The 27,054-nt window shown below is 44.3% G+C and overlaps 1 protein-coding gene across 1 annotated transcript; it reads left to right on the forward strand.

Annotated features, from left to right (window-relative positions):
• PCP4L1 (Purkinje cell protein 4 like 1) lies at nucleotides 1–26,633 on the forward strand. Its single transcript, XM_005909217.3, has 3 exons — nucleotides 1–242; nucleotides 24,741–24,795; nucleotides 25,610–26,633. Exons 1-3 carry the CDS (start codon nucleotides 234–236, stop codon nucleotides 25,753–25,755), a joined length of 210 nt encoding a protein of 69 aa, XP_005909279.1. The 5' UTR covers nucleotides 1–233; the 3' UTR covers nucleotides 25,756–26,633.
• The last annotated feature ends 421 nt before the right edge of the window (nucleotides 26,634–27,054 follow it).

The following is a 27,054-nucleotide window of genomic DNA, read 5'->3' on the forward strand; positions in this document are numbered from 1 at the left end:
AACCGCACGACTCTGACAGGACATGGTCGGAAGGGGACTCCCGGCGCGGAGCTGAGCGCTTGGAGCTGGGGTGCGGGCACTAGAACAACGGCTCTCTGCACCGACTCTCCCCGCCTCATCAGCGGGGACCCAGCTTCAGAGCCCGGTAACTCGCTGCCGTCGCCCGTGCAACCCGAGGGCCCTTTGTCTCCCCTGCACGTGCCGCGCCCCGCGCGCCCCGTCTGGTCGCAGAGATGAGCGAGGTGAGCGGCGCTGCTCGACTCCCCGCTGCGGGCTAGGGCTGCGGCGCTGGGAGGCCGCGGCTCGCGTGTCCCAGGGCGGCTCGGGAGGGTGCTGTAGTCCACATCCGCGGAGAATCCTCCCGGGGCGCCCACCTGCTTCTCTGGTAAAGCTCCCGTATCCAGGCGCTGGGAGCGATTGGAAAAGGGGGGCTTTAAGTTTCCCGACTGAGGGTGTCGATTTGGGGGGACTGGAATCGAGTGTAGAATGGAGGGAGGCTGAGGTCTCTGGTTATAAATCTTACCCTCAGGATGCGCCTCTCTGCATCTGTTTTACTGCTCCGAGGTTACTCGGGCTTCCCTTCACTCCCCTGACTTCTGAGAAAACCGTTCACTTCTGTCCTCCTAGGGCTGTATTGCTTTTACACTCCTTAGGTAGCATTCAGCCGAGAACTCCAGCCTTCGGCCCCTGAGGTGGCCACTTTGCCCCTTTTAGGAAGGTGACATCCCACCCTCCATTCATTCAATCAAGAGCCAACTGTTGGAAGGACCATTTCTGACATTCAGAAGCCTTGTAGTGGAGGCCTGTCCGGCTCCTGGGGAGATGTCCCCTTCAAGAATAGACCTCCCTCTGCAGTGCTTGTTACATCCTGAGGCTCCGTGGTCATCTGAGCCAGACCCAGTCCATTAACTGTGATTTCCTCTATTCAGAGAACACTGTCCATCTGTGAGGGTCAAAACAGAAACTGGGAAAAAGACCTGTGCCATTGTTTGACTGCATTTGCAGGCATCCAGAGACAAGGATCTTCCTTTCTGAGTGAAGTCAGTATGGGCAGTGACATCACAGGCTTGGTCTTGGCAACCCCTTTCCTAGAACCCAGGATCCTGTGTTAAATCCAACTTCTCATCTATATGCCAGATCCCAGCTCTACTACTTACTATGTGGCCTTAGGCAAGTTTACTAAACCTTTCTCTGCTTCAGTGTTTTATCTGCAAAATGGGGGTAATACTGGTTGTTCTAATGATTAAATGAGATGTTATATGCCAAGTACTTAGTACCCGGCACAGAGTAGGCACTCAATCTATGTTAGCTATTCTCTCTCTCTCTCTGTTTAAAATTTTAACTTAAAAGCATTTATTTTAGAGTGTTTCAGAAAAACTAGCTTGAGAATTCTCAAGAATACAGATCAGTGAAGGGGCAGGATGCTGGAGCCGAGGTCTCAGCTTAGATCTTCATCTTTAGCAAGAGCTCTGCTGGCTACCAAAAGCTGTCACCCAGGGAGCCAATTAGTACCAACTACTGTGTGTTGGTTGCCATGTCCACTAAATTCATCCTGGAAAATCCAGCTAGTCTGGGGGCTGCAGATGAGCTAAAGTGGTTTCCTGTCCCTCAGATAGTTGTGACTGTGATTACAGCAGCCTTTCAGAAAGAAAAGGAAGAAAAAAAAAAAGATTCAATCTTCTTTCCTTTTGCTTCTTTCAGCTCTAATATGAGAGGAGAGGTTTTTCCATTTCCTCTTTTCACTAAGGTCTAGAGTTCAATGCCCCCTCCAGTGTTTCTAAATCTGAAAGTTGCAATTCAAGCCATCCCCTGGGGTTTTGTGATCTGAGGGCTATGCCGACACAAAGATGTATGGTTAGTCTGTGCTTTTAAGGGGAAGTGCACAGCCTTTTTGTAGAATATGCTACAGAGGCTGGGATTTAGAGCGGTATTTGGTGGAGTGACAAAACTGTCACAAAGCAGTGTCAAGGAAAGCAATTTGGTGTTTGAGGGGAACATCAAGTCTGGACTTAGCGGCTGTACTTGGCTAGCCTCAATCAGGAACCCAAGTAGAATGGTGAGAGTAGGATCCTTGAATGGGAAGTAACCATCCGTTGTCTGCAGGGCTGCCCAGACGTCCAGGCTGTCAGCGTGATCTGGCTCTAACTATCAATTTAGCCGTCAAAGTTGCCCCCTAATACGGAGCTGAGCCCGACTTCAGGGATGAGTATTTATGAAATCCAGAAACAGCTACCTGGGCTTTCACAGAGACTAACTGTCTCTGAACCAGATCCCCAAAGGGCCTTGAATTCCATCGAGGCCAAGACCCAGCCTGTTTTCTTCCTCCTGTAAAAGTTATGATGAAAAGCGGAAGTTTTGCCCAGAGCTCTGAAGCTCCAGGGAGACTCCAAGCTCCTTTATTTCTCTCAGCCCAGCCCCAGGGGTCTCCTATTTCAGGCTGAGTTCTAGCCAGGAAAGCCCTGTGCACTCTGAATCTTATGTAAGCTTCACCTCCTCTACCTGCTTATTTTCTTGCTTCAGAGAAACTGCATGAAATAAGAGGATTTGGGATCTCTTTAAGAGATTCTCATTTCAAATGAAGAGCAAAAATTGGGAGCGGAAGGTGGTCTCCAGACCTAGAGGAAAAGTGTAGGGTCCTGGTGGCACTGCTGGGGAGGGTCTCTGGTTACACTTTGCCTTCCTGGCTCTTTGCTGTCACTCAGTACTGCAGCAGAGCATTTCCCTGTGAGTGTGTGTGCTCATGCGCAGAGGAGCCGCAGGCTCATCTCCAGCTTGTCTGCATTCACAGCTGCCGGCAGGACTTGATTGCTGACAATCAGCCTGTCTCTTATAGTTTAATAACTTTTTGCCAGTTTCGGTGAAGAATGGGAATGGGAGATGCATCCAGTCCCTGAGGGCTCTTTCCTATAATCCCTTCTCATATGGTGTAGCTGGCTGCTTAAAGCACACTTGAAAGTTTTTCTGTGATCCTGTTGCACTTCTCAAGTGTAAAAAAGCCCAGCTGGAGGAATCCCTTGGTCCAGCAGTCATTCTGTTGAAACAAAGGTTATGGAGGTCTGATAACTAGTCCCATGGTGTCTGCCCCATAGTGTCTGTCCCCAGGCTGGCAGGGGACGGAGCAAGGGACAGATCAGTTAGAAACCTCACTAGAACCAGTACTCCCTCCTTTATTATTCTGCTTGCTGTCTTCCTCGGTAATAGGAATGGAACATGGTAAAGAATCTGCCTGCAATGCAGGAGACCTGGGTTCAATCCCTGAGTTGGGAAGATCCCCTAGAGGGGAATATGGCAACCCACTACAGTATTCTTGCCTGGAAAATCCCATGGAGAGAGGAACCTGGTGGGCTAAAGTCCATGAGGTCACAAAGAGTCAGACATGACTGAGTGACTAACATAACATATCACACTTTGGGGATCACATTCTTCTTCCTGTGCATATCTGTCTGAGTCTACAAGCCTTTTCCACAGTGTAAGTTTGATCAGAGTGACATCATTCTGTTATATCTTCTGTGAACCAGTTGTTAGGGAACCTGGTAGGGACTTGGGGGAAATCCAAGTTTCTCTCTCTTTCTCATTGTATTTAATTATGATGACAATTATATTGGATATATAAAACAGAAAAACTTGATATTAGAAACCTTTCTACCTCTAGAAATATCTGTCTTCTAAAGAAAGAGAAACCATAACTTGGTTCTAGAATTTGCTCCTCTTAGTCATCCATCCAGGTCATCGACTTTGGCTGCTTGAGCAGGAGACTCTCTGGATGGTCCAAGTGGATGACTTTGTCATCCTGTGACCCAGGAATATAGATGACTCTTTTTCCTAAGCTGCAGCTGTGATCAGTTACACTTTAGAATATCAAGTCTCTTTAGGGTCAGGTATCCATAAGTAATGTGGCTGAAGTCCAAATATGCAAACATACAGTCTTTCATATCTGTCCGTGGAGGGTCTTAACCCTGAACAAAATGATGGGTATAGGCTTGCAGATGCAGTGGAGGAAGAAGGATCAGGTTAATAACTGTCTTTTCAAGGTAGTGATTCTATAAATGTCTCCTCCTGTTTTCTTTCTGTTTTCCTGTAGTTCCAAATTATCTTTCATGAGTCTATGTTATCATGGGAAAAAATAAGCTTAGTTTTGCAAAAATCTTTCTAGAAGAAATACAGGTAATATTTTTCATCAAGAAAATCTCAAATAATATATCAAAACATTTTAGTGATATAATTTCAGATTCATTAAGGAGCCCTAAAGGTCATCTGGTCCAGTCTTCTCATTGTGCAGACAAGGAAACTGAGGCCCAAACCTCTGCATTAGAGTCAACTGTGGGCTCAGACGACTGCCTTCTTATCCCCAGAGAGCTCTCCCTAAGACTTAGTGTGTGACCCCAGTGATAGAGTGACATGAAGTCTGCATGCAACTTTGAACGACAATACTACAAATACCTTATATAGGAAATCTAAGCAGGATGATTTAGTAAATCCTGAATAAGAGAATAGAGAGAGAGGAGAGACCAACATAGGAATGAAAGCACTGTTCTTCCTTGAGATGCCTCATCACCTTAAAAATGTGTGCAATGAATGTGCTGAAGTGGAGTAGGTAAGTTAATAGGAATCAAGGGAAGGGGAAGCCCGGAGGCCCTCTTTTCATGCATTTTTAGCTCCTGGTGTCCATCATTTATTTCCTTAAGTGTAGAGCATCAAGGACCAGAAGGAGAGGTTTTCTTTCAGAGAAGAAAGGAATGACCAATTCTGCTAACTCTAACATATTTGACTTGGAGGACCCAGTGCTGAAAAGTGGGTATTTAAGTAAAATTGCTGTACTTGATGATCAAACAGATGCTGAACAGTCCTCCTTTATTTGGCCACTCGACTTCCAAAGAGAGTATAGTGGCTTCTGGAGGAGAAATCTAGAAGAGGGGAAGAAGAATGTATTAGGCTGGCAAAGTAAGTGATCAATACTAAGTGCATAATTGTCTAAATCCATACTCCAAACTTGCTGCTCAAAATGGCTTGACTTGCCCAGGATTATTTTACCTGCAGGAGTAAGCCAAGCCAGAAGCAGATCCAAAACCACTTTCTCTAAGAAATCTGCATCTCTGCAGGTGCCTGGACCTTATCACATTCTCCTCCTTGAAGCCTGACGACTGCTCAATTCCAGGCTGACACCAGAAGGCAGGCCCACCTAGGTTTCCCAGCCCCCCATCCAGGGAAAAGAGGCGCCATTTACTGTTCCGGTGTCCTTGGTGGTGCCTCCCTCCCACGTGAAGCCCTCCAGCTGCGTGTTTGCTTTGTAGGCTGTGGTGGGATTAATACGTTTATTTTGGGACATTAACGCCATGGGTAGGATGCACATTGAAGATTATAGTAATAAGTGATGCTTTGGCACTACTCTCTCTCCCCCACCCCCTTCCCTCAGTATGGGGTGAAGGCACAGTTCCAAGCTGTGCGCAAAGCACCACAAATAACACTCATTAAATTGTGGCAGTCCATGCTGAGGGGAAACGGGCCGGGGCCTTTGACTCACTGCGTACCATGAGCTGGCATAAACAAGGAATTGTGCCTGACTCCGGTGGGGGCTACTGCTATTCCAGGAAACAGAGGTGGGGTGGCTGAATGGGGAAGGACAGACCAGGGGCTTGGGAGCTCGGACTGCTTAGATTCTATTCCTGTCTTAGGAGGCACCCGAGCTATAAGGTATTTGAGTTATACGCCTTATGTTAGGAAAAGAAGATGTGTATGTAGAACTGGGAGTTAGGATTCGTAGTTCTTTTCCTGTTATAATCTTGAGGGTGACCTTGAGAAAGTGTTTCTGAAGCTGTTTGAGGACTGCAGCTGGTTGCTACACTGAAAGAATTGAAACAGTTCCAACGGTGCTCCAAAAACAGCAGTCTGGGGTCTTTCAGGGGCACCAGGGGATCCCAAAGGCCTTTCTAAGGATCTTTAGCAGTGAACTTCATTTCACATTGGGGGGGGAACATGTCAACAGGGATAGAAGGGTCTCTGGGGGGCTGAAGTCTCTCTGTCACCCCTTGAAAGCAGATGCACTAACCCTGTCTCTCTTCCCTTTCTGTGCCTCTAAAGCAAACGGAGCTTACACAGCCTAGGATTTATGTCAATACTCAGGCAAGAAAGAGGTGTCTGGGATTCATATCTGGGATTTTTAGGATTCAGTCCCTTTTTAGAGTTCTCTGCCCTGGACTGTAGGACAGGATTCTAAGCCCTTGTGCCTATTCATCTGGATTACGTGATTCTAACAGTATTATAATGTGTGTATAACATGCTTTCATTTGCCCAGCATCCAAGTTATATCATGCAAAAGCAGGGTACCTGTTGCCCAGGTATGATGAGATGCTCCTTTGTTCCTGTCTGTCGCTGCTGCTAACAACCTGTGATACCTCTTGAAAGACGCCAGTAGGATGAGGAGTATGGGAAAATCTGGGTCGTTTACTTTCCTATGGTTAGTTTTAACTTGCTGCTTGGAGCAGAGCGGGTGACACTGTCTTGCCTCTTCCCTGTGACAGTGGTTGCTGTGGCAACACCACTGATGATGAAAGAGACTAAGAAAGGAAGAATTGCAGCCTAGGAAGGGGGTGGGGCAAGTAGGGCCTAGAGTTATAGGGTGCCTATTTCCCAACAGTGGTAGCAAGGAAACAGCACCTAAGTTGCTACCATTTTGACTGTTTTTAGGTGCTTTGCCAAGACAATACTAACCAAACTGTCCTCTGAGGCAAGGAGTATATTTCCACAAACATCTTTGTGATACGTAGATGGATGAAAGAACTTGATCAAAGAGACGTGGTTTATTTGCTCCTGAGCACTAATCACCCACCTGTGGTCTATAACTCAAAAAAAAAAAAAAGGAAAGGAAAAAAAGCAAACAGTGTGTTTGTGTCTAAGGGTTCTTTGAAGTAAAACATGAACATTGTTGGAGGTACTCTACTGGAGCTCTCCTCTTGTACACCCCTGACCTGGGACTGGTTCCAGCAGGCTCCAGGACTCCAGACATGGGTAGGGGCTGTACAGAATACAATTTCTATCCAAGCAGTCTGTTGTTGGACCCTTTACCAAAGGTTTAGAGCCCTTGTCAGCCTTTTTGGGTCAGGCATTGGGAAGATAGGGAGATTGTGATTTCCAGGGTTAGTTTAGAGTAAAAAGAGATCAGTTATGAAACTCCTTTTGTACCAGAATAAGCCTCCAGGGCCTTTAGAGCCATCCCAGGTATTCTCTTCTTTCTTCAGGCCCACTTCGTGAAGATCTACTCCGTGGAAAGCTCTGCTGTTTCATTCCAGGACTTGAATCATGCAACACCCTAGTAACTTGACCTGTCCTTACATTCAACCCAGAGTTACCTTACTTCAGAATAATAACTATTTATGTTCATATGGACTAGACATTTTACATACATTTTTCTGGTTCTTTTTACCTTTTAGGATAAATATTTCTCTTCTTCAGATGAGAGATCTGAGCACAGCAAGGCTAACTGCCTTCCCAATGTCACACAGCTAGGAATGGCAGAGCTGGGACAGTCAATTCAGATCCAGGGTATGGACCCAGATCTGTCTAACTCTACCTGATATGACATACTGCTTCCACCAGGAATTTGAGGCTTAAGAAAAGTTTAATTCATGTAATCAAATATCTATTGAGTACCTACTATGTGCAAGGTATAGGTTGCAGTTACTGCTAGTGATACACAAATGAATGGACCGTGCTTTCAAGGAAGTGGGCTCTGGTGGGGTGGTGAAAGTGGGGAAAGGGAGGTAAGACAAGCACACAATAACCATAATACAAGTAATATGAAATATACCTCTAGAGAAGTTCTTCCCCTTCACCCTCAGCTCTTTTTCAGGTAAATCCGCTGAAGTGAGGAAAACCAATGACCTAGCTTCACTATTTCTGAACCACTACAAAATGAGGCCCTCAGCTATCTGGAAACAGATTTTAGAAAGCTAGGTGTGGTGGCAAATAGAGCAGAGTTGGAGCTCCCTTCATTCTTTCAACAAATGCTAGTTGGGGACTTACCTGGTGGTCCCGTGGTTAAGAATTTGTCTTGTAATGCAGGGATTGTGGGTTCGATCCCTGGTTAAGGAACTAAGATCCCACATGCCACAGAGCGACTAAGCCCGAGGCCCACAGCTAGAGCCTGTGTGCCGCAGTGAAAAGTCCCACAGGACACACTGAGGATTCTGCGTGCTGCAACTAAGACCTGACTCAGCCAAATACATAAATATTTTTTTAAAGTGTTAGACTGAAAAGGAGACAAATACTGAGTATATATCGTGTGTAAAGGCATTGTTCTAGACCCTGGGAGTACAAGAGTGAATAAGATAGATATTGCCACTACCCTCACAGAAGTTCACACTGAGATGAGGGAGACATTCAGTATCTAACCACTAAATTAATATGTAATTACGTTAATAAAAAGTACTATCAAGGAGAAATACTAGATGCTATGAAAACATAATGAGGGACCTAGCCTAGTCTGGGGGCACTTAGAAAAGCTTCCTGGAAGAAGCAATTCTTGAGGAGAGCTCTGAAGAATAGGAATTAACTAGGTAAAAGGGGAACAGGGGTGAGAGAACCGCGCGTCAAGGTATCGAGGCGGAAAGGAACAGAGACGAGGCTACTGAGGCATCAGAGCCTGCACGATGTTGGGCCTTTTAGACAATGTTAAGAATTTTCATCTCTGTCTTAGGAGCATTGCTAACACCTGGGCTCTTAAGGTGGTCTACATAAGAAACAGCTGTCTTAGGGTAGTAACAGTGGGAGAAGTGAAGGGATTAAGAGGGGTTTGGTAAATAAAGTTAACAGGACTTACTGTTGAATTTGGATATGCAATATAAAGGAAGGAAAGGTATCAAAAACAATTTGTGGGTTTCTGGCTTGTACAATTGGATGAAATGGGAAATATTGCAGAGGGCTAGGTTGGGTAGGTACGAGTATGAATTTAGTCTGAAACTGAAGAGTTTGGAGTTTCCATAAAACACTCAAGTGGAGACGTTTTAAAGCTCGGAGGAGAGGTTTGGGGTAGAGGTATGTGGTCTGCCCTCTACATCCAGAGGCTCCACCAACAGCGGATCAGATTTCTGAATCTAAGAGGGCAGAACCCATGGAGAGCCAACTGTACTGTGCCACTTTATATAAGGGATTTGAGCATCTGTGGATTTTGATATCCTTGGGGATCCTAAAACCAATCCTTTTTGGATAACAAAGGGAGGTTGTACATTTGAGTCCTCAGTCGCATTCTGCAGTGTTGAATATGGTTTAATTATTAATAATAATTATTAAGTTATTAAAAATTCTAAATTTTATTCCTCAGTTGCACTAGCCACATTTCTAAATATTCAGTAGCCCCTTGTGTCTAGGGAGTGCCATATATTAGATGGCACTCTATCATTTCAAAATACTTCTATTATTGCAAAAAGTTCCATTGCAGGGGTCTGCAAACTTTTCCTGTAATGGGCCAGGTAGCAAATAATTTTGGGCTTTGTGGGCCATGTGGTCTCTGTTGCAGTTACTCAACTCTGCTATTGTGGTGCCAAAGCAGCCACAAACAACACGCAAACAAGGGCATGCCTGTGGTCCAGTAAAACTTTATTTAGGAAAACAGGCTGCAGACCAGATTTAGTAGTCAGCAGTAGTTTGCCCAACTTTGTTCTGTTGGATGGTTCTGGTATAAATGATAAACTGAAGTCATAGGAACATATACGATCATCTGGGAAAAGAGAACAGAAGAGAGCCTAGACCCAAACCTTGAGAGCCTCCAATACTTAAATGTTGGCAGAAGTGTCCAGAAAGAAAAAAAAACAAACAAACAGGAAAAACTGTTTGTTTTCCCAGGAGCCACGGAAAGAATGTGTGTCAAGAAAGGTGAAATGATTAACACTGCTGAATGCTTCAAGAGGTCAAGCCAAGTGGAGCTGAAACTTTGCATTTGATTTACTATTACAAAGAACTTTGGTTTCCTAAAGAGCAGTTTCAGTGGAGAAGGAGTAGAAGCTAGGTTGAAGTGGGCTGGGGAGTGTGTGGGACGTAAGGAAATGGAAACAGTGAATGTGTTGAGGAGCCCAGTTATGAAAAGAAGAGAGACGTGAGAGATCCTGGCCCTCACCCCCACCCCAGTCACCTTTCTACTCCGTTTCTCTCAGTCTTTGCTAGCTTCTTGACCTCTTCTTAACCTTTTTATCTCCCTTAATAAAAAAATAAAGTCTAATTTACTTGAAGTAAAATGTAGCCTTATCAGAGTATAGTTCTGTGAATTTTAACAAATAGTCATATAAACACCACCGTTCATCATAATGATGTTATACAAATTTTCATGCTATATAAATTTTTGTGTACAATCAAGATATATGCAGTTCCATCATCCCCAAATTCCCCCAGCCCCCTCTACAGTCACCCCTCAGCCCTTGGTAGTTGCGGGTCTGCCTGCTGTCCCTAGAGTTTTTCCTTTACGAGAAATGTCACATAACTGGAATCCTACAGTATGTGTGTGTCCTTTTGGGTCTGGCTTCCTTCACGTAGCATAATGCCTTTGAAGTTCGTCCCTGTTGTGTGTGTCCATGGTTCATTCCTTCTTTAATTGCTGAGTAGTATTACACTGTATGGATGTATTACAGTTTGTTTATCCATTCCTCAGTTAAGGGACATTTGATTGTTTATACTTTTTGATGATTACAGGTAAAGTCATTATAAACATTCACTTAACAAGTTTACATGTAGACATAAGTTTTAATTTCACTTGAGTAGATACCTGGGAGTAGGATTGTTGGGCTATATGATAAATGTATCCTTAAGAAACTACCGATACTCCCTAAGGTGGGTCAGAGGTTAAAGCGTCTGCCTGGAATGTGGGAGACCCGGGTTCGATCCCTGGGTCGGGGAGATCCCCTGGAGAAGGAAATGGCAACCCACTCCAGTACTCTTGCCTGGAGAATTCCATGGACTGAGGAGCCTGGTAGGCTACAGTCCATGGAGTCGCAAAGAGTTGGACACGACTGAGTGACGTCACTTTAAGAAACTGCCGCAGGAACTTCCCTGGTGGTCCAGTGGTTAGGACGACTCCACACTTCCACTGCGGGGGGCACGGGTTTGATCCCTGGTCAGGGAACTTAGCTCCCACATGCCATATGCTGTGGCCAAAAAATAAATGAAAAAAAAAAAAAAAAAAGAAACTACCACAGTAGGTATACCGTCTTGCATTCCCAGCAATGTCTGAGAATTCCAGACACTCTGTATCTTTGCCAGCACATGGTATTGTCATAAACAAAACAAACAAAAACCCAAAACAACAATAACAAAAATTCTGATTAGGTATATGCTGCTGCTGCTAAGACTCTTCAGTCGTGTCCGACTCTGTGCGACCCCATAGACGGCAGCCCACCAGGCTCCCCCGTCCCTGGGATTCTCCAGGCGAGAACACTGCAATGGGTTGCCATTTCCTTCTCCAAAGCATGAAAGTGAAAAGTGAAAGTGAAGTCACTCAGTTGTGTCTGACTCTTCTCGACCCCATGGACTGCAGCCTACCAGGTTCCTCCTTCCATGGGATTTTCCAGGCAAGAGTACTGGAGTGGGTTGCCATTTCCTTCTCCAGGGAATTAGGTATATAATGAGATCTAATTGTGGTGTTAGTGTGAATTTCTCAAGTGACTAATGATGTTATACAAATTTTCACGTGCGTATTTGTCATCCATGCATCTCTTTGGTGAAGTGTCCAAACATCTTGTCCTTTTTACAAATTGTATTCGTATTATGGATATTTGAAAGTTCTTTATATATACTGGATACAAGTCCTTTATCAGATTTTTGATTTGCAAATACTTTTTCCAGTCTGAGGTTTGTCTCTTCATTCTCTTAGAAGTGTCTTTCAAAGAGCAGTTTTAAATATATGTGTGTGTGTGTGTGTGTGTGTGTGTGTGTATTTTTTGGCCATGCCAAGCAGGCATGTTGGATCTTAATACATCAAGCAGGGATGGAACTTGTGCCTGTTGTAGTGGAAACATTGTCTTCTTTTTTTTTTCCTTAACTTTTTTTTTTATATGGGGTGTAGTTGATTAACAAACAATGGTGTGATAGTTTCAGAACAGTGAAGGGACTCAGCCATGCCTATACATGTATCCATTCTACCCCAAGCCCCACTCCCATCCAGGCTGCCACGTCTCATTGAGCAGAGTTCCATGTGCTATACGAAGCATTGAGTCTTAACCAGTGGACTGCCAGGGAAGTCTCAGAGCAATTTTTAATTTTGACAAAGTCCAATTTATAATTTTTTTCTCTTATAGATTGTGCTTTTGGCGTATCTAAGAAATCTTTGCCTAACCCAAGGTTGCAAAGATTTTTTTCCTGTATTTTCTTCTAGAAGTTTTACAGGTTTAGGTTTTATATTCATTTCAAGTTAATTATTGTATAAGGTGCAAAGTATAGATTGAGGTTTTTTGTACATGGCTAGCGAAGGCAATGACACCCCACTCCAGTACTCTTCCCTAGAAAAATCCCATGGATGGAGGAGCCTGGTAGGCTGCAGTCCATGGGGTCGCAAAGAGTTGGACATGACTGAGCAACTTCACTTCTTTTCACTTCATTGTATCGGAGAAGGAAATGGCAACCCACTCCAGTGTTCTTGCCTGGAGAATCCCAGGGACAGGGGGAGCCTGGTGGGCTGCCGTCTATGGGGTCGCACAGAGTCAGACACGACTGAAGTGACTTAGCAGCAGCAGCAGCAGCCAATCATTCTAGCACTATTATGAATGGATCACCCTAAGCTTTCAATATTGAGGTTCCTCCAGGGTTGGTCCTAGATCTGATTCTTTTCACTCTAGTGGTGGCTGGAGAAGGAATTCAAATTGATGAAGGCTTTTTTTTTTTTGTCTTAGAGAAAGGACAAGGTTTTATTTATAAGTGAGGAACATTGATTGTAAAGCTTCTTGAGAAGGAGAAAAGGGGAATAGGCTCTAAAACTCAAATGGAAGGACAAGACATCATCTGAACGCTGATAAATGCCCTGGAAAGAGGTGTGGGGTGGGGAAAGGGAGGACGTTGCTATGTCATACCTCTCTCTGCAGTCTCAATGCCTGAAGACAAAAGACTCCTAAGCCAGCAGGCCTCTTCTTCTCCTCCTTCCCCACAGGAAGGGGAAGTCCACAACTTTGAACAGCAGAGGAAACAAAAGTTACTCATGGGGAATTGGCAGCTACTGCCAAGATGATCGAATGGAACATTGGAACACGTCAGGCCCAGAGGTGAGGAAAAAGGGAATACAGGAAGGAAGGCAGGGAAAGAAATGAGGGCCCTCTAGGGAAAAACAAGAGTTGATGGGCCTCGTAGTTGCTAATTAGTGTTTGGTGTGTTTTGAGAAGTAAGAAACATTTAGTCTTCTGTGCACAGTGAGGTGCAACTGAACCAAGCTTCAGCTTGCTAGAAGCTTGGAGTAACAGGCTTCAGTGGACGCAAGGGAGTCATTTGGAATGGAAACCAGTAGGTTGATCCTGCACATGGAATTCTCAGAATCTGAAAGGCTAGCATCTCCCTGGGAGTGAAGAACACACAAACAGGCTACGGCTAACCCCCAGGGGCTAGCCTGGTGTGTGTCAGGAGGCCCACTGAGCAAACATTAAAATGAAAGCCAAGAACTTCCCTGGCGGTCCTGTAGCTAAGACTCTAAACTCCCAAAGCAGGGGACCCAGGTTCTGTCCCTGGTCAGGGAACTAGATCCCACATGCCACAACTAAAGACCCTGCATGCTGCAACTAAGGCCCAGCCAAATACATAAATATTTTTTAAATTGTATATATATATTTTTTAGAAGATGGAAACCAGAGTCAGTGTGGTTAGCTCAACTCTCAGAGTAGGAATCTGAATCAGTAGGCATGGTCTTGGGTCAGATTCTTAAATTACGAATGAGCTCTCCCCGTCCTGGGAGGACGGGGCCCTGTAGAATGGTGGTCTTCAGCCTTTCTGGCACCAAGGACTGGTTTCATGGAAGATCATTTGTCCACAGACCAGGGGTTGAGGGGAGTGGGGGTGGTGGTGGGGATGATTCAAGTGTATCACATTTATCGTGCACTTTATTTCTATTATTATTACATCAGTTCCACCTCAGATCATCAGGCATTGGATCTGGAAGTTGGGGACCCCTGCTCTAGAGTGTATACCAAGAAACTGTTGGGGACTATGGATTGAGAGAGTAGTTTTGAATACAGCTGTCTAACTCTGGAAATGGAAGGAAGTCATGATCCCTAGGACTTTCCTTCTTACCCAGGGATTGCTCTGCTGTGCGGGAGAACTTGTCTAATTAAGTTAGTTTCACGTTGGACATGCTTCTCATGTGGTATGTGTGTACCACATGCATACACACGCTTATGTCTTTGGCTGGAGACTGGGATATAGCATAGCATATTGTTCAAGAGGGTGGACTCTGGAGTTGGACTGTCTTGGTTCAAATCCTGTCTTTGCTACTTCTTAGCTATATGACCTTCAGTCAGTTCAGTTCAGTTCAGTCGCTCAGTTGTGTCCAACTCTTTTCTACCCCATGAATCGCAGCACTCCAGGACTCCCTGTCCATCACCAACTCCCGGAGTTCACTCAGATTCATGTCCATCGAGTCGGTGATGCCATCCAACCATCTCATCCTCAGTCGTCCCCTTCTCCTCCTGCCCCCAATCCCTCCCAGCATCAGGGTCTTTTCCAATGAGTCAACTCTATGATGAGGTGGCCAAAGTATTGGAGTTTCAGCTTCAGCATCAGTCCTTCCAATGAACACCCAGGACTGATCTCCTTTAGGATGGACTGGCTGGGTCTCCTTGCAGTCCAAGGGACTCTCAAAAGTCTTCTCTAACACCACAGTTCAAAAGCATCAATTCTTCGGCACTCAGTCCAACTCTCACATCCATACATAACCACTGGAAAAACCATAGCCTTGACTAGACCGACCTTTGTTGGCAAAGTAATATCTCTGCTTTTCAATATGCTATCTAGGTTGGTCATAACTTTCCTTCCAAGGAGCAAGTGTCTTTTAATTTCATGGCTGCAATCACCATCTGCAGTGATTTTGGAGCCCAAAAAAATAGTCTGACACTGTTTCCCCATCTATTTCCCATGAAGTGATGGGACCAGATGTCATGATCTTTGTTTTCTGAATGTTGAGCTTTAAGCCAACTTTTTCACTCTCCTCTTTCACTTTCATCAAGAGGCTTTCTAGTTCCTCTTCACTTTCTGCCATAAGGGTGGTGTCATCTGCATATCTGAGGTTATTGATATTTCTCCTGACAATTTTGATTCCAGCTTGTGCTTCCTCCAGCCCAGCATTTCTCATGATATACTCTGCATATAAGTTAAATAAGCAGGGTGACAATATACAGCCTTGATGTACTCCTTTTCCTATTTGGAACCAGTCTGTTGTTCCATGTCCAGTTCTAACTGTTGCTTCCTGATCTGCATACAGATTTCTCAAGAGGCAGGTCAGGTGGTCTGGTATTCCCATCTCTTTCAGAATTTTCCACAGTTTATTGTGATCCACACAGTCAAAGGCTTTGGCATAGTCAATAAAGCAGAAATAGATGTTTTTCTGGAACTCTCTTGCTTTTTCCATGATCCAGTGGATGTTGGCAATTTGATCTCTGGTTCCTCTGCATTTTCTAAAACCAGCTTGAACATCTGGGTAAGTTAATTAACCTCTTCTGGACCTTAGTTTTCTTATCTGTAAAGTGAGACTAGTAACATTACCTATCTTATAGGGTAAGAATTCAATGTGTTATATTGTAAGAATTCAACGTGTTAAAGTACTTAGAAAAGTGACTGGTACAAAGTATTATATATATATATATATATATATATATATATGATTTTTAATTAGATGAGCTAATGAAGTGAAGGTTGCTCAGTCGTGTTTGACTCTTTGCGACCCCATGGACTGTAGCCCACCAGGGTCCTCTGTCCATGGGATTTCCCAGGTAAGAATACTGGAGTGGGTTGCCATTCCCTTCTCCAGGGTATCTTACCAACTGAGGGATCAAACTTGGGTCTCCTGCATTGCAGGCAGGTCCTTTACCATCCGAACCACCAGGGAAGCCTTAAGATGAGGTTGGGTGAGAAGATGAGGTAGCGTGGCATTCTAAAGTCTTTTGATTCCCTCCAGTTCCCCGAGATGGGTTCTACAAGGACATGGAAGGATTTGCTAAGCAATTTAACTGTCATTATTTCTGAGATCAGAGGAGCTCAGTATTGAAAGAAGTAGAAGAGCATCTGAGAGTAATCCATACCTGGCCAGAATGAGAGGCTGAGAGAGAGAACAGCTGAGAAACACTCACTCACCTGTCACAGCTCTTGTGGGTTAGACTCGATCCTCTGCAGGTGTAAGGTTTTGTGAGAGACGCTCATAGAGCATGTGATTCACATAGAGTGGACCTCCCTGCCTCCTTGGTTTGCCTAAAATATGGTTAATCTGATGGCTTCCAGATAGATGAACTAGAGGATCTTTATTCACCTAAAATTACTGAGTTTCTAGGAGATACACAGGAGGGTTAGGGCAGGGACCAGAGACCAGTAAAGGGCTGAGTATGATGTAGAGGGTGGGAGCTAACAACTTGTGATTTAACTGCCCCCAACCCCCACACCGCACCAAATCACTAACCACTAAATCCAGAAACCCAGAGTGTTTGAAGCAGCTATTTTGAGAACTGGCTGCAGAGGGTGCAGGGAGGAGGGGCAAGTTGAAGCTCTAACATATTACGTTTTAGTAGAAGGTATGAGAGAGATTTCAAGGAGGATTGTGAGTAATAGGGGTTTTCTTCTCCTTTTTAGAACCCTTTTCTGCTCTCCCCAGTGACCTGTCATAAATTTAAGTCAAATAGAGCTGAGAAGCCCTGGGTGACCAGACAGCTGCTGTGCCATGGCTCCATTCCAGGGTCAGTAATCTCAGGAGAGACTCAGGAAGGCAACAGCTGCCCAGGCAGAGGGAAAGGGGTGGCCTGTGTGGTTCAGTCCCGATACATACTCCTGCTTAGTGGATTCTCAAGGTTAGCTGTAGAGGAAGAGACAGCTACTTGAAGGGAGATATTTAGAATTGGAGTCCAGATTTTCCTCCAAAGGAGAGGGATGAGAGAAAAGAATTGGTAGATTAAGGGAATGGGCTTAGAGAGAGACAGGGAGGGAGAGAGGGATAATAGTTAAAGCAAGGATCAGATTCGGAGATTTGCTGGTAATAGAGAAAGTAGGATTTGAAGTCAGAGATCGTGGGACTATAGAACTTGCCTCTAGACCTGTGACCCTCTTGTCTGGACTATTGAATGTTATCCTGTTACTAAACACCCCATCCATGTCATGCTTTTCAGTGTGGATAGACCTCTTGTGATGACACTGTGGCATCATGGAAAGTGTCACCTAGCTAACTACTGGATCATTATATTGATCATGTGAAAAAAATTTTACTGTAGGAAGACAGGAAAACCATGGGAAAAGAAAGAGTATTGAGTGGCCAGTCTCCCAAGAGTCTCAGGAATAACCCTTCCTCTTGTGAAACCTTTTTTTTTCTTTTGTCAAAGGGGGACAAGGAGGAATTCTATAGGGTTTGGGGAACAATTTTGTGCATGTTCTTCCAGATTTTTAAATAAAAATGTACATATACATAGATAAGCAATTTATATCTTCTATAAAAATTGGACCATATCAACTTATAATCTCCTTTCAAAAACATTAGAGCAAAAATTAACACATTGTAAATCAACTATACTTACATAAAATTTAAAAAATAATTTAAAAATTAGATAGTTATTTTATAACTGTCTGCTATCTCCAGTACTTTACAAGATGTTGCCGCTGCTGCTGCTAAGTCGCTTTAGTCGTGTCCGACTGTGTGCAACCCCATAGATGGCAGCCCACCAGGCTCCCCCATCCCTGGGATTCTCCAGGCAAGAACACTGGAGTGGGTTGCCATTTCCTTCTCCAGTGCATGAAAGTGAAAAAATAAAGTGAAGTCGCTCAGTCATGTCTGACTCTTAGTGACCCCATGGACTGCAGCCCACCAGGCCCCTCCGTCCATGGGATTTTCCAGGGAAGAGTACTGGAGTGGGGTGCCATCACCTTCTCCGTTACAAGATGTTAGGAAAGCACAAATAAATCACAAGACTTGAAAAAGCAGTGTAGATGTGACCAGTGTATCCTTTGAAAATCACATCTTAACCCTGGTGGTCCAGTGGTTAAGAAGGTGCCTTGCAATGCAGGGGACATGGGTTCATTCAGTCCTTGGTCTGGAAGCTAAGATCCCACATGCCTGGGAGCAGCTAAATCAGCATGCCACAACTACTGAAGCCCTCTCGCTGCGGAGTCCCTGAGTAGGAACTACTAGAGCCTGTGAACCTCAACAAAAGATCACACGTGCTGCAATGAAGACCTGACGGAGCCAAATAAGTAAATAAATAAAATCACATATGGTCAATAAAGCAATCTTAGTTTGGCCCCACATTTTAATATCCAAAAGGCTGGGATTGTCCATCTACCTAACAATTCTTAAATTTGTAATTTACTTTTAAAGACACTTTCCCTATCAAATACAGTACAGCATCAGTGTTTTATAATCATAATCTTTGTTTTACTTTATTTTCTTTTTTAAAAACTATTTATTTGTTTGGCTTCATTGAGTCTTAGTTGTGGCACTCGGGATCTTTGTTGTGATGCATGGAGCATGTGGGCTCAGAAGTTGTGGCTTCTGGGCTTAGTTGTTCCATGTCGTGTAGAATCTTAGGTCCCCGACCAGAGATGAAGCCTGCACCCCCTGCATTGCAAGGCAGATTCTTTACCACCAAGGAAATCCCAAACTGTTATTTTCTTATTTCCCTCTAACTTTTTATTAGAAAAATTTGTCAGAGTTGAAAGAATTGTTCAATGCACATCTGTATCCGTTCCACCTAGCCTCAGTAATTGTTAATATATTGGCATATTTGTGTCAGCGTGTGACTGTATTCGATCTTGGGGACGTAGTACAGTGGTTAAAAGTGTGGAGTCAGTCTGCCTGGGTCCCAGAGCAAGTTTCACTGTTTTCTAGAAGTGTGGCTTGAACTTGGGCAAAATTTTTAGTGTCTCTAAGCCTGTTTCCTCACCTGTAAAACAGGATGACATCTCAGAGATTTCAGAGGATGATATGGGATAGGGTTTGGGACATAATAAATGACTGAGAAGTATTATTTGGGAACCTGTCCAATTTGCTCGCTCAGCCTGGAAGATAGGGACACCATCTTGACTGCTTTTACTTTAAATCTATGCCCATTAACTTCAAGTGAGTCCTTAGGGCTGCCTGGTTGTCCTGCCACATTTCACCAGTCGTTCACTCTCAACTTTGATGACTATTTCACTCAGTCACCTCTCTCCTCAAATCTTAAATACTTTCTGCCCCTTCTTCACTCTTAGCTGACAAGTGTGCCTGTGTCACTGAGAAAATAGAAACAATCAGAAGAGAACTTTCATACATTCCCGTTACTCTTGCCACCTTTCTTCCATCTTTACCCCTATTCTGTGTCTTCATTCCTATATTGTGGATAAACTGTCCATAGCTCTGTTTAAGGCCAACCTATTTACTTGTGCACTAGATCCATTTCCTTTTGCCTATTCAAGATCACTGTAGTACTTACGACTTCTGTCTCTGCACCATCAGGTTTTCCTTCTCTACTAAATCATTCCCATGACCCCACATCCTATCTCGGCTACTGTCCAATTTCTCTGGGTCTCTTTAAAGCAGAACTCTTTGAAAGAGCTATCTTTATTCACACATCCATCAACAAATCCAACTTATTCTACCATGAAAATTGTCTCAAGTCTTATCACCTCTCTTACTACCACCCTGGTCCAAATGCCCACGATCTGACTTGTAAGATCCTCATAATTGTTTCCCCTCTTTCTTTCTTGCCTCTCTCTAATCTGTTCTCCACCCCACAGTCAGTGATCCTTTAAAAACACGTCAGACCATGTTTCCTTCAGCATCAAACCTTGTGATGCCTTTTCGTCAACTCAGAAAAAATCCAGGACTTCCCTGGTGGTCCAGTGGTTGGGAATCTGCTTGCCAATGCAGGAGACATGGGTTCAATCTCTGGTCTGGGAAGATTCCACATGCTGCGGGCAACTAAGCCTGTATGCCACAGCTGCTGAGACTGCACACTCTAGACTGTGCTCTGCGACAAGAGAAGCCACTGCCCTGAGAAGCCCATGCACTGCAACTAGAGAGTAATCCCTGCTTGCCACAACTAGAGAAAGCCCACATACTGCATGAAGATCTAGGGCAGCCCAAAATAAATGAGTAAGAAAAAGGAAAAAAATCTAATCTTTTCCCTGGTCCAAAGACATTCATACTCTATCACCTACCCAACTTTATTTTCTATACTCTCTCCCTTTCTCACTCAACTCCAGACGTGCTGATTTTCTTACTCTTCCCTTAACACACTAGGCACAAAATCTGCCTCAGTGACTTTCCACTTGTTGCTTCATCTGCCCGCAAGGCTCTTATATGTCATTCAAACCTCTATGTCACTCATCAGAGAGGCCTTCCTAGACTACTCTGTTTTATTTTCCTTCTTGGCGCTTGTCACTAACTGGCATAATTGTTTAATGAGTTCAGGGACTTATTAATAATTTTGCTCATTTCTGTATCCCTAATGTCTAGAACAGTAATTGGCATATACTGTGCAGTGATATATTTGTTGAATGAATAAATGTTGTGCTTCTTTTATACCCTTTTCATGTATAGAACACTGCTAAACTCAAATATAAGTCTGTGATAAGTATTGATAAAAATAGGGTGGAAACAGCATAATCTACAGAATTGATGCTTTGAAACTGTGTTGGTGGAGAAGATTCTTGAGAATCTCTTGGACAGCAAGAAGATCAAACCAGTCAATCCTAATGGAAATCAACCCTGATTATTCATTGGAAGGACTGATGCTGAAGCTGAAGCTCTGATACTTTGGCTACCTGATGCGAAGAGCCTACTCATTGGAAAAGACCCTGATGCTGGGAAAGATTGAGGGCAGGAGGAGGAGGTGACAGAGGATGAGATGATTGGATGGCATCACTGATTCAATGGATATGAGTATGAGCAAGCTCTGGGAGATGGTGAAGGACCAGGAAACCTGGCGTGCTGCAGTCCATGGGGTCGCAAGGAGTCAGACTCAGCTTAGCGACTGAACAACAGCATAACATAAACTGGGTTCTATCAGCTTTCTAAAGTAGAACCCTTATATCTGGCAGTCATTTAACAAAGATTTGCATCTATAAAATGAGCGATAATATTTTATACTCCATTGAGCTCTCCCAAGGACGAGATGAGAAAACATTTTTGAAAGCAACCAGTTTCTGTATTTTGAAAATATCAAGTATTCAAAATTGTGAAATAAACAAACTCTACGGGGACCCAGAAGCTTACAGGAGTGACTGTTTCAAGATGAATTGTACCTTGAGACTGAGGAATGACCAGATGAAGCAGTTCTATTGCTAAGATTCTGAGGAAGGGGAGTTTCTATTATGTTACATCTAACTCTCCATCTGAGCAGAGAGGCTGGAAAGAAGCACACATACGAATTGACAAATCTCACTTCGTATTCATGAACTTGGTCTTGTGAGGGGCCTTAATGCTTCCCAGAAATCTTATTACTGTTTCCTAATCCACTCACTTTCCTCCTCTCCTAGATGAGTATTTCATCCCTTCTCCTCTGCCCTCCTCCTTCAGTACCTCTTCTTGCCTCTTGAAGGATCACCTTGTTACCTATTTTACTTCAGATACAGAAGCAATTAAAAGAGACCTTGAAAATGTTCCCCCCCGTTGTATCTGGGCTCTTGTGGCTCTGCTTCCCCTCCAGTTACTCTGGATGATCTGTTCTTAGCTCCTATTCAAGGCCACCCCCTACTCATGCGCTGAATCTTTCCCCCTTTCTCCTGCTCTTTCTCTCCTCCTTCTTTAATGGATTATTTCCACAAAGCAAAGATTCTGTAACTTCTGCTGTCTTAAAATCTTCTCATGACCCCATGTTCCCCTCAAGCCACAGCCCCCATTCTTATTTCTTTGGAACTCCTTCTATATCTGCAGCTTTAATGCCTGTCCTCCTTTTCTCTTAGGAACACACTAAATCAGATTTTTCCTCCCTTTCTCGACTGTAACTTCTCTTGTTACTGTCACCAGTGATCTCCCCATAGCAAAACCCGTGGTCAATCCTTGATCCTTATTTTACTAGGCCTACATGCAGAATTTGACACAATCACTCTCGTCTCCATGAGATAGTTTCTCTGTGTGGCTTCTCAAGTACTGTAATCTCCTGGCTTTTCTCCTGGCTTCTTCTTAATTTTTTTATTGACATTTTGTCATTTCTATACCCTCTGATCACTGGAGTGCCCTAGGATTTGACCCTGTTCTCTTCTTTATTCAAACTCACTTCCTTGGTGATCTCACTCAGTCTCATGGCTTAAATACTAACCACATGTTAATAATTGCCTAATTTATATCTCTGGGCCAAGGCCTTCTCTTTAACTTATTATTCAAATGAGTTATTCAACAGTGTATCAAAGCAAATGCTGGATACTTCCGTAAGCATGTCAAGCTTGTCCAAAAACAAATCCCCGGATCTTTTCCCTAATACCTGCTCTCCCTGCTGTCTTCTTCATTTCAGAAAATGGCAATTCCATTGTTTTTCATTTCCTCAGCCCTAAAACTGTGGAGTCATGCTTGACTCCTGTCTCACAGTGCCACTTATCCAATCAACCAATCACTTTAGTGGTAGCTCGAAAATAGTGTCTGAGGGTTCCACACCCGTGGATTCAATCAACTGAGGATTGAAGATATTTTTATAAAAATTCCAGAAAATCCCCAAAAGCAAAAGTTGAATTTGCTGCAACTATTTATAGAACACTTACATTGTATTAGATATTATAAGTAATCTAGAGATGATTTAAAATATGTGGAAGGATGTGCATAGGTTATGTGCAAACATTACGCCATTTTATACAGACGTGCGCATCCATGGGTTTTTGTATCCTCGGTGGTCCTGGAACCCAGCCCTTGCGGTACTGAGAGACAACTGTATACCAGAGTTGAGCTACTATTCACCGCTTCCACAGGCTTCCCAGGTGGCGCTAGTGGTAAAGAGTCTGCCAGCCTCTATGTAAGAAGCAGGTTCGATCCCTGGGTTTGGAAGACCCCCTGGAGTAGGATATGGAACCCACGCCAGTATTTTTGCCTGGACACGAGCCTGGCAGGCTACAGTCCACGGGGTGGCAAAGAGTCAAACACGATGGGTGACTGAGCTCACCATTTTCACCTCCACCTTGTTGATCCAAGCAACCGTTATCTCCTGCCTGGTCTTCTGCAATAATCGCTTAGCAGATTGTTCTGCTTCCTCCCTAATGCCCCTTATGTGCAAATTGAAGGTCTCTAATGGCTTCTCCTCCCTCTTATGGTAAAAGTCAAGCTTCTTAAAATGACTTCCAAGGCCCAGCATGGTCTGCCTGCACTCCCAGTCATTTCTGATCTCATCTCCATCTGTTGTTCCTCTTTCTTCCTCCTCTGCACTCCAGGTACATTGGCTTCTTGCTGTTCCTCAAACAGGCTAGTGACACTGCTGTTTCAGGAGGGGGGACCCCTTTCAGGGCCCGAGAGTGGGCTCTCATCTAACACTCAGAAATTAATTGTCTGAGGAGACACATGAGCTGATAAAGCAACAGGCTTTATTGGAAAGGGAACCCCGGGAAGAGAGCAGTGGGGTAAGGGAACCCAGGAGAACTGCTCTGCCACGTGGCTCCCAGTCTCAGGTTTTATGGTGATGGGATTAGTTTCCAGGTTGTCTTTGGCCAATCATTCTGACTCAGGGTCCTTCCTGGTGGGACACGCATTGCTCAGCCAAGATGGATGCCAGCAAGAAGGATTCTGGGAGGTGGAAGGACACATGGTGTTGACTTTTGACCTTTACTGAACTCTTCCTATTGGTGGTGGCTTATTAGTTCCGTGTTCTTTGCTGGGACCTCCTGTTATAAAATAACTCACACACATGGCTACTATGGTGTCGGGCGAGGGTGGGCAGTTTCAGTCAGTGTGCTTCCCCTGACACTTCCACCCCTTGAAAGCTCTTGTCCTCCATCCATAGGCCTTACTGCCTTATCTCCTTCAGCTCTTGGCTCAGATGCCACCTTTCAGAGAGGGTTTTCCTGACCACTCTGTGTACAACTGTATTTCTCCATTCCCACCTGGCATTCACTACCTCCCTTCCCTGTCTTTGGTCTATAGCACTCCTCACCGTTTAACATAATAATAATTTTCTAAAAGATTCTTTTTGATGTGGACCATTTCTAAAATCTTTATTGACTTTGTTATAATATTGCTTCTGTTGTTTATGTTCTGTTTTTTTGCCACAGGCATGTGGGATCCTAGCTCCCAAGCAGGGATCTCACCTGCTTCCCCCTCAACTCAGATTCTTAATCACTGTACCAGTAGGAAGTCCATAATAACATAATAATAGTTTTGTTTATTCATTTGTCTATCTAAATCCTAGAATGCAAATTCAACGAGGGCAGGTTTTTCCTCTTTTGTCCTCTACGATCTCCTTAGCAACAAATACTTTTTGAATAAATTTTGTTGATTTTTCTCCCTCTGTCTGATCTCAAGACTCACTTCTTCAAAAGGCTAAGAGATGTACTTGGTAATAGGAGGACTTGAAAATTATGATGGTGATTCTAAGGGGATGGTACCTTAATACTTTATTCTGATTTTTCGTTTCCAGCTTAACACCAAAACATCTCCAGCAACCAACCAGGCACCTGGTCCTGAGGAAAAGGGTGAGTGGGGATGGGCTAGGAAGTTTATAGAGCAGGTAAATATAAGGACATGAAAACAAGTAGAGCTGTAAATCTGGAAGCTCCTAAAGTCAGATGTAACAGGAATAAGAATGTAATAAGTGAAACAAAGCACTAGTTTAAGACCACTATATCTATAGGCTTCCTTCTACTTTTTTCCTAAGAAGTAAACCTACCACTATTTACTCTTTGATTTTAGAAACTGGCTCTGGAATGCCTGGAAACAGGCACACAGTGACAGGAAGAAACACATCAAATAATCCCAGACTCTGTCTCAATCAGAACTTGAGAGAAAGCTGGGGAAAGAGAGTGCACTCTGGTACTCTGAATTGTTGTTTAGTCGCTAAGTCATGTCTGACTCTTTGCGACTCCATGGACTGTATCCCACCAGGCTCCTCTGTCCATGGGATTTCCCAGGCAAGAATATTGGATTGGGTTGCCATTTCCTTCTCCAGGGGATCTTCCCAACCCAGGGATCAAACTGGTGTCTCCTACATTGGCAGGCGGATTCTTTACCACTGAGCCACCAAGGAAGCATTTAGGAATAAGTGATGACAGAAGACATTTGTCATCTTGGTTTAAGAGTTGCAAAGCTCCTGAGTAATTACTATAACTAATTCTCAGCCCAGGTACCCTGACTCAAGCTCCTAGGAGATTATTAGACATTCTGTGTCCTAGCAAAGGTTGGAGGCCCAAACAGAGTCTAAGCAGAAAGTGGACTTTAACCACTGTATTTGGGGCCTGGGGAAAAGGCTGGGGCCCTTTCCTCATTAATGAAACTCTCAACTGTCTGCAGGGAAAGCTGGGAGTGCCAAGAAGACCGAGGATGAGGAGGAGGAGATTGACATTGATCTGACGGCACCAGAAACAGAGAAGGCTGCCCTTGCTATTCAGGGCAAGTTCCGGCGATTCCAGAAAAGGAAAAAGGATCCCAGCTCCTGAATAACCAGCCTTACCCTCTCCTCACACTCTGCTCCCTTCCCTCTCCTTTTCCACAGCTCTGACTCCCCTGTGTCTTTGTCTCTTTGTTCCACTAGCCTCTCATAGAGGCAGGTTCAACCCTTGTACATTATTTATTCCAGCCCCTCAAGCCATTGTCATTGTAGAGGCACAAGGAACATAGGCAAGATGAAGAATTTAATAGGCAGCCACTTGTCTAAGGGTGGACCATTTTCCCCTGGAGACACAGCCAGTATCTTGATCAGTACCTATGCCTTCCCTACGAGGTTGAAGAGCAAGAGGATTTGAGGTTGAGAGAGGGACCCCTGATAATGTGGGAGGGAGGGGAATGCCTTCAGAGTAGGGTGCCCAGTGGTGGGGCATATACCCTGTTCCACTGGTTACAAACGTTTCACTTCAGTTAGCATCTTTTCCCCTTCACATCCTTCTCATCAGCACCTCAACTCCCCTCCTAGGAGCTAAGCCACAGTGGGAACTGGAGCCTCCCTTTCCCCTAGGCAGACCTAAATCAAGCTGCTTCCATGTTAGTGCATGCTGAGTAGATTAGTTCCAAGGATGGGAGACTGGGACAAGGAAAAATTTCCTTCATCATGTTAGTCGAGAACCATAAGGGGCAGACATGGAAGAGGTTCAAGGGGCCACAGGCAGGGAAATGGGAAGATTCAGGAGGGAAAGAAAAATGAAGGAGGAGGAAGTCCTTAAAGATACAAGTTACTGCTGGTAAAGGTGTACTATGTAAAGGATTCTTGGGGCTTTGCTAACCTGCCTACCTCTAACCCCTCACGTCTAGATAGCCTCAGAGGCCACACAAATCAAGTGACCCCTATAGTTCCCACCTGCCTCGTGGTAGAGTCAGAGCAGAGTTGGAATAACCACTCTATGTGATTTTAGCATGTGTAATAATTATGAAAACAATAAAAAGAAAAAACCCTCAAGTAGAGCCGTTTGACCTCTACTTCTATATTTTTCTCCGGAGGAGTATGAATGTAAGTCTGAGCTGGCCTCAGGGAGGTGGTGGAGCAACTGCACAGATGCCACGGTGGCTCCGGAAACTGATGCTGGCTGAGAATTTGCAGACTGGAGCCCCCTCCTACCTTCTTTCCCTGACCTTGTCCTCACCTTGATTCACCACCCACACTGCCTTTATCTGCTGCTGTTGCCACCCCCGGAGTGCACCTGCAAGGGTGCTTGCCTCCTTCTCTTTCCCCTCCCAGCTCAGTGTATGCTTGGTGCATCTGCCTCTGGAAACAACCCCATCGTCCTTGCTCCTTATCCCCGAAT

Source organism: Bos mutus, chromosome 3 (assembly GCF_027580195.1).
Source record: "Bos mutus isolate GX-2022 chromosome 3, NWIPB_WYAK_1.1, whole genome shotgun sequence".
NCBI classification, from domain to species: Eukaryota; Metazoa; Chordata; class Mammalia; order Artiodactyla; family Bovidae; genus Bos; species Bos mutus.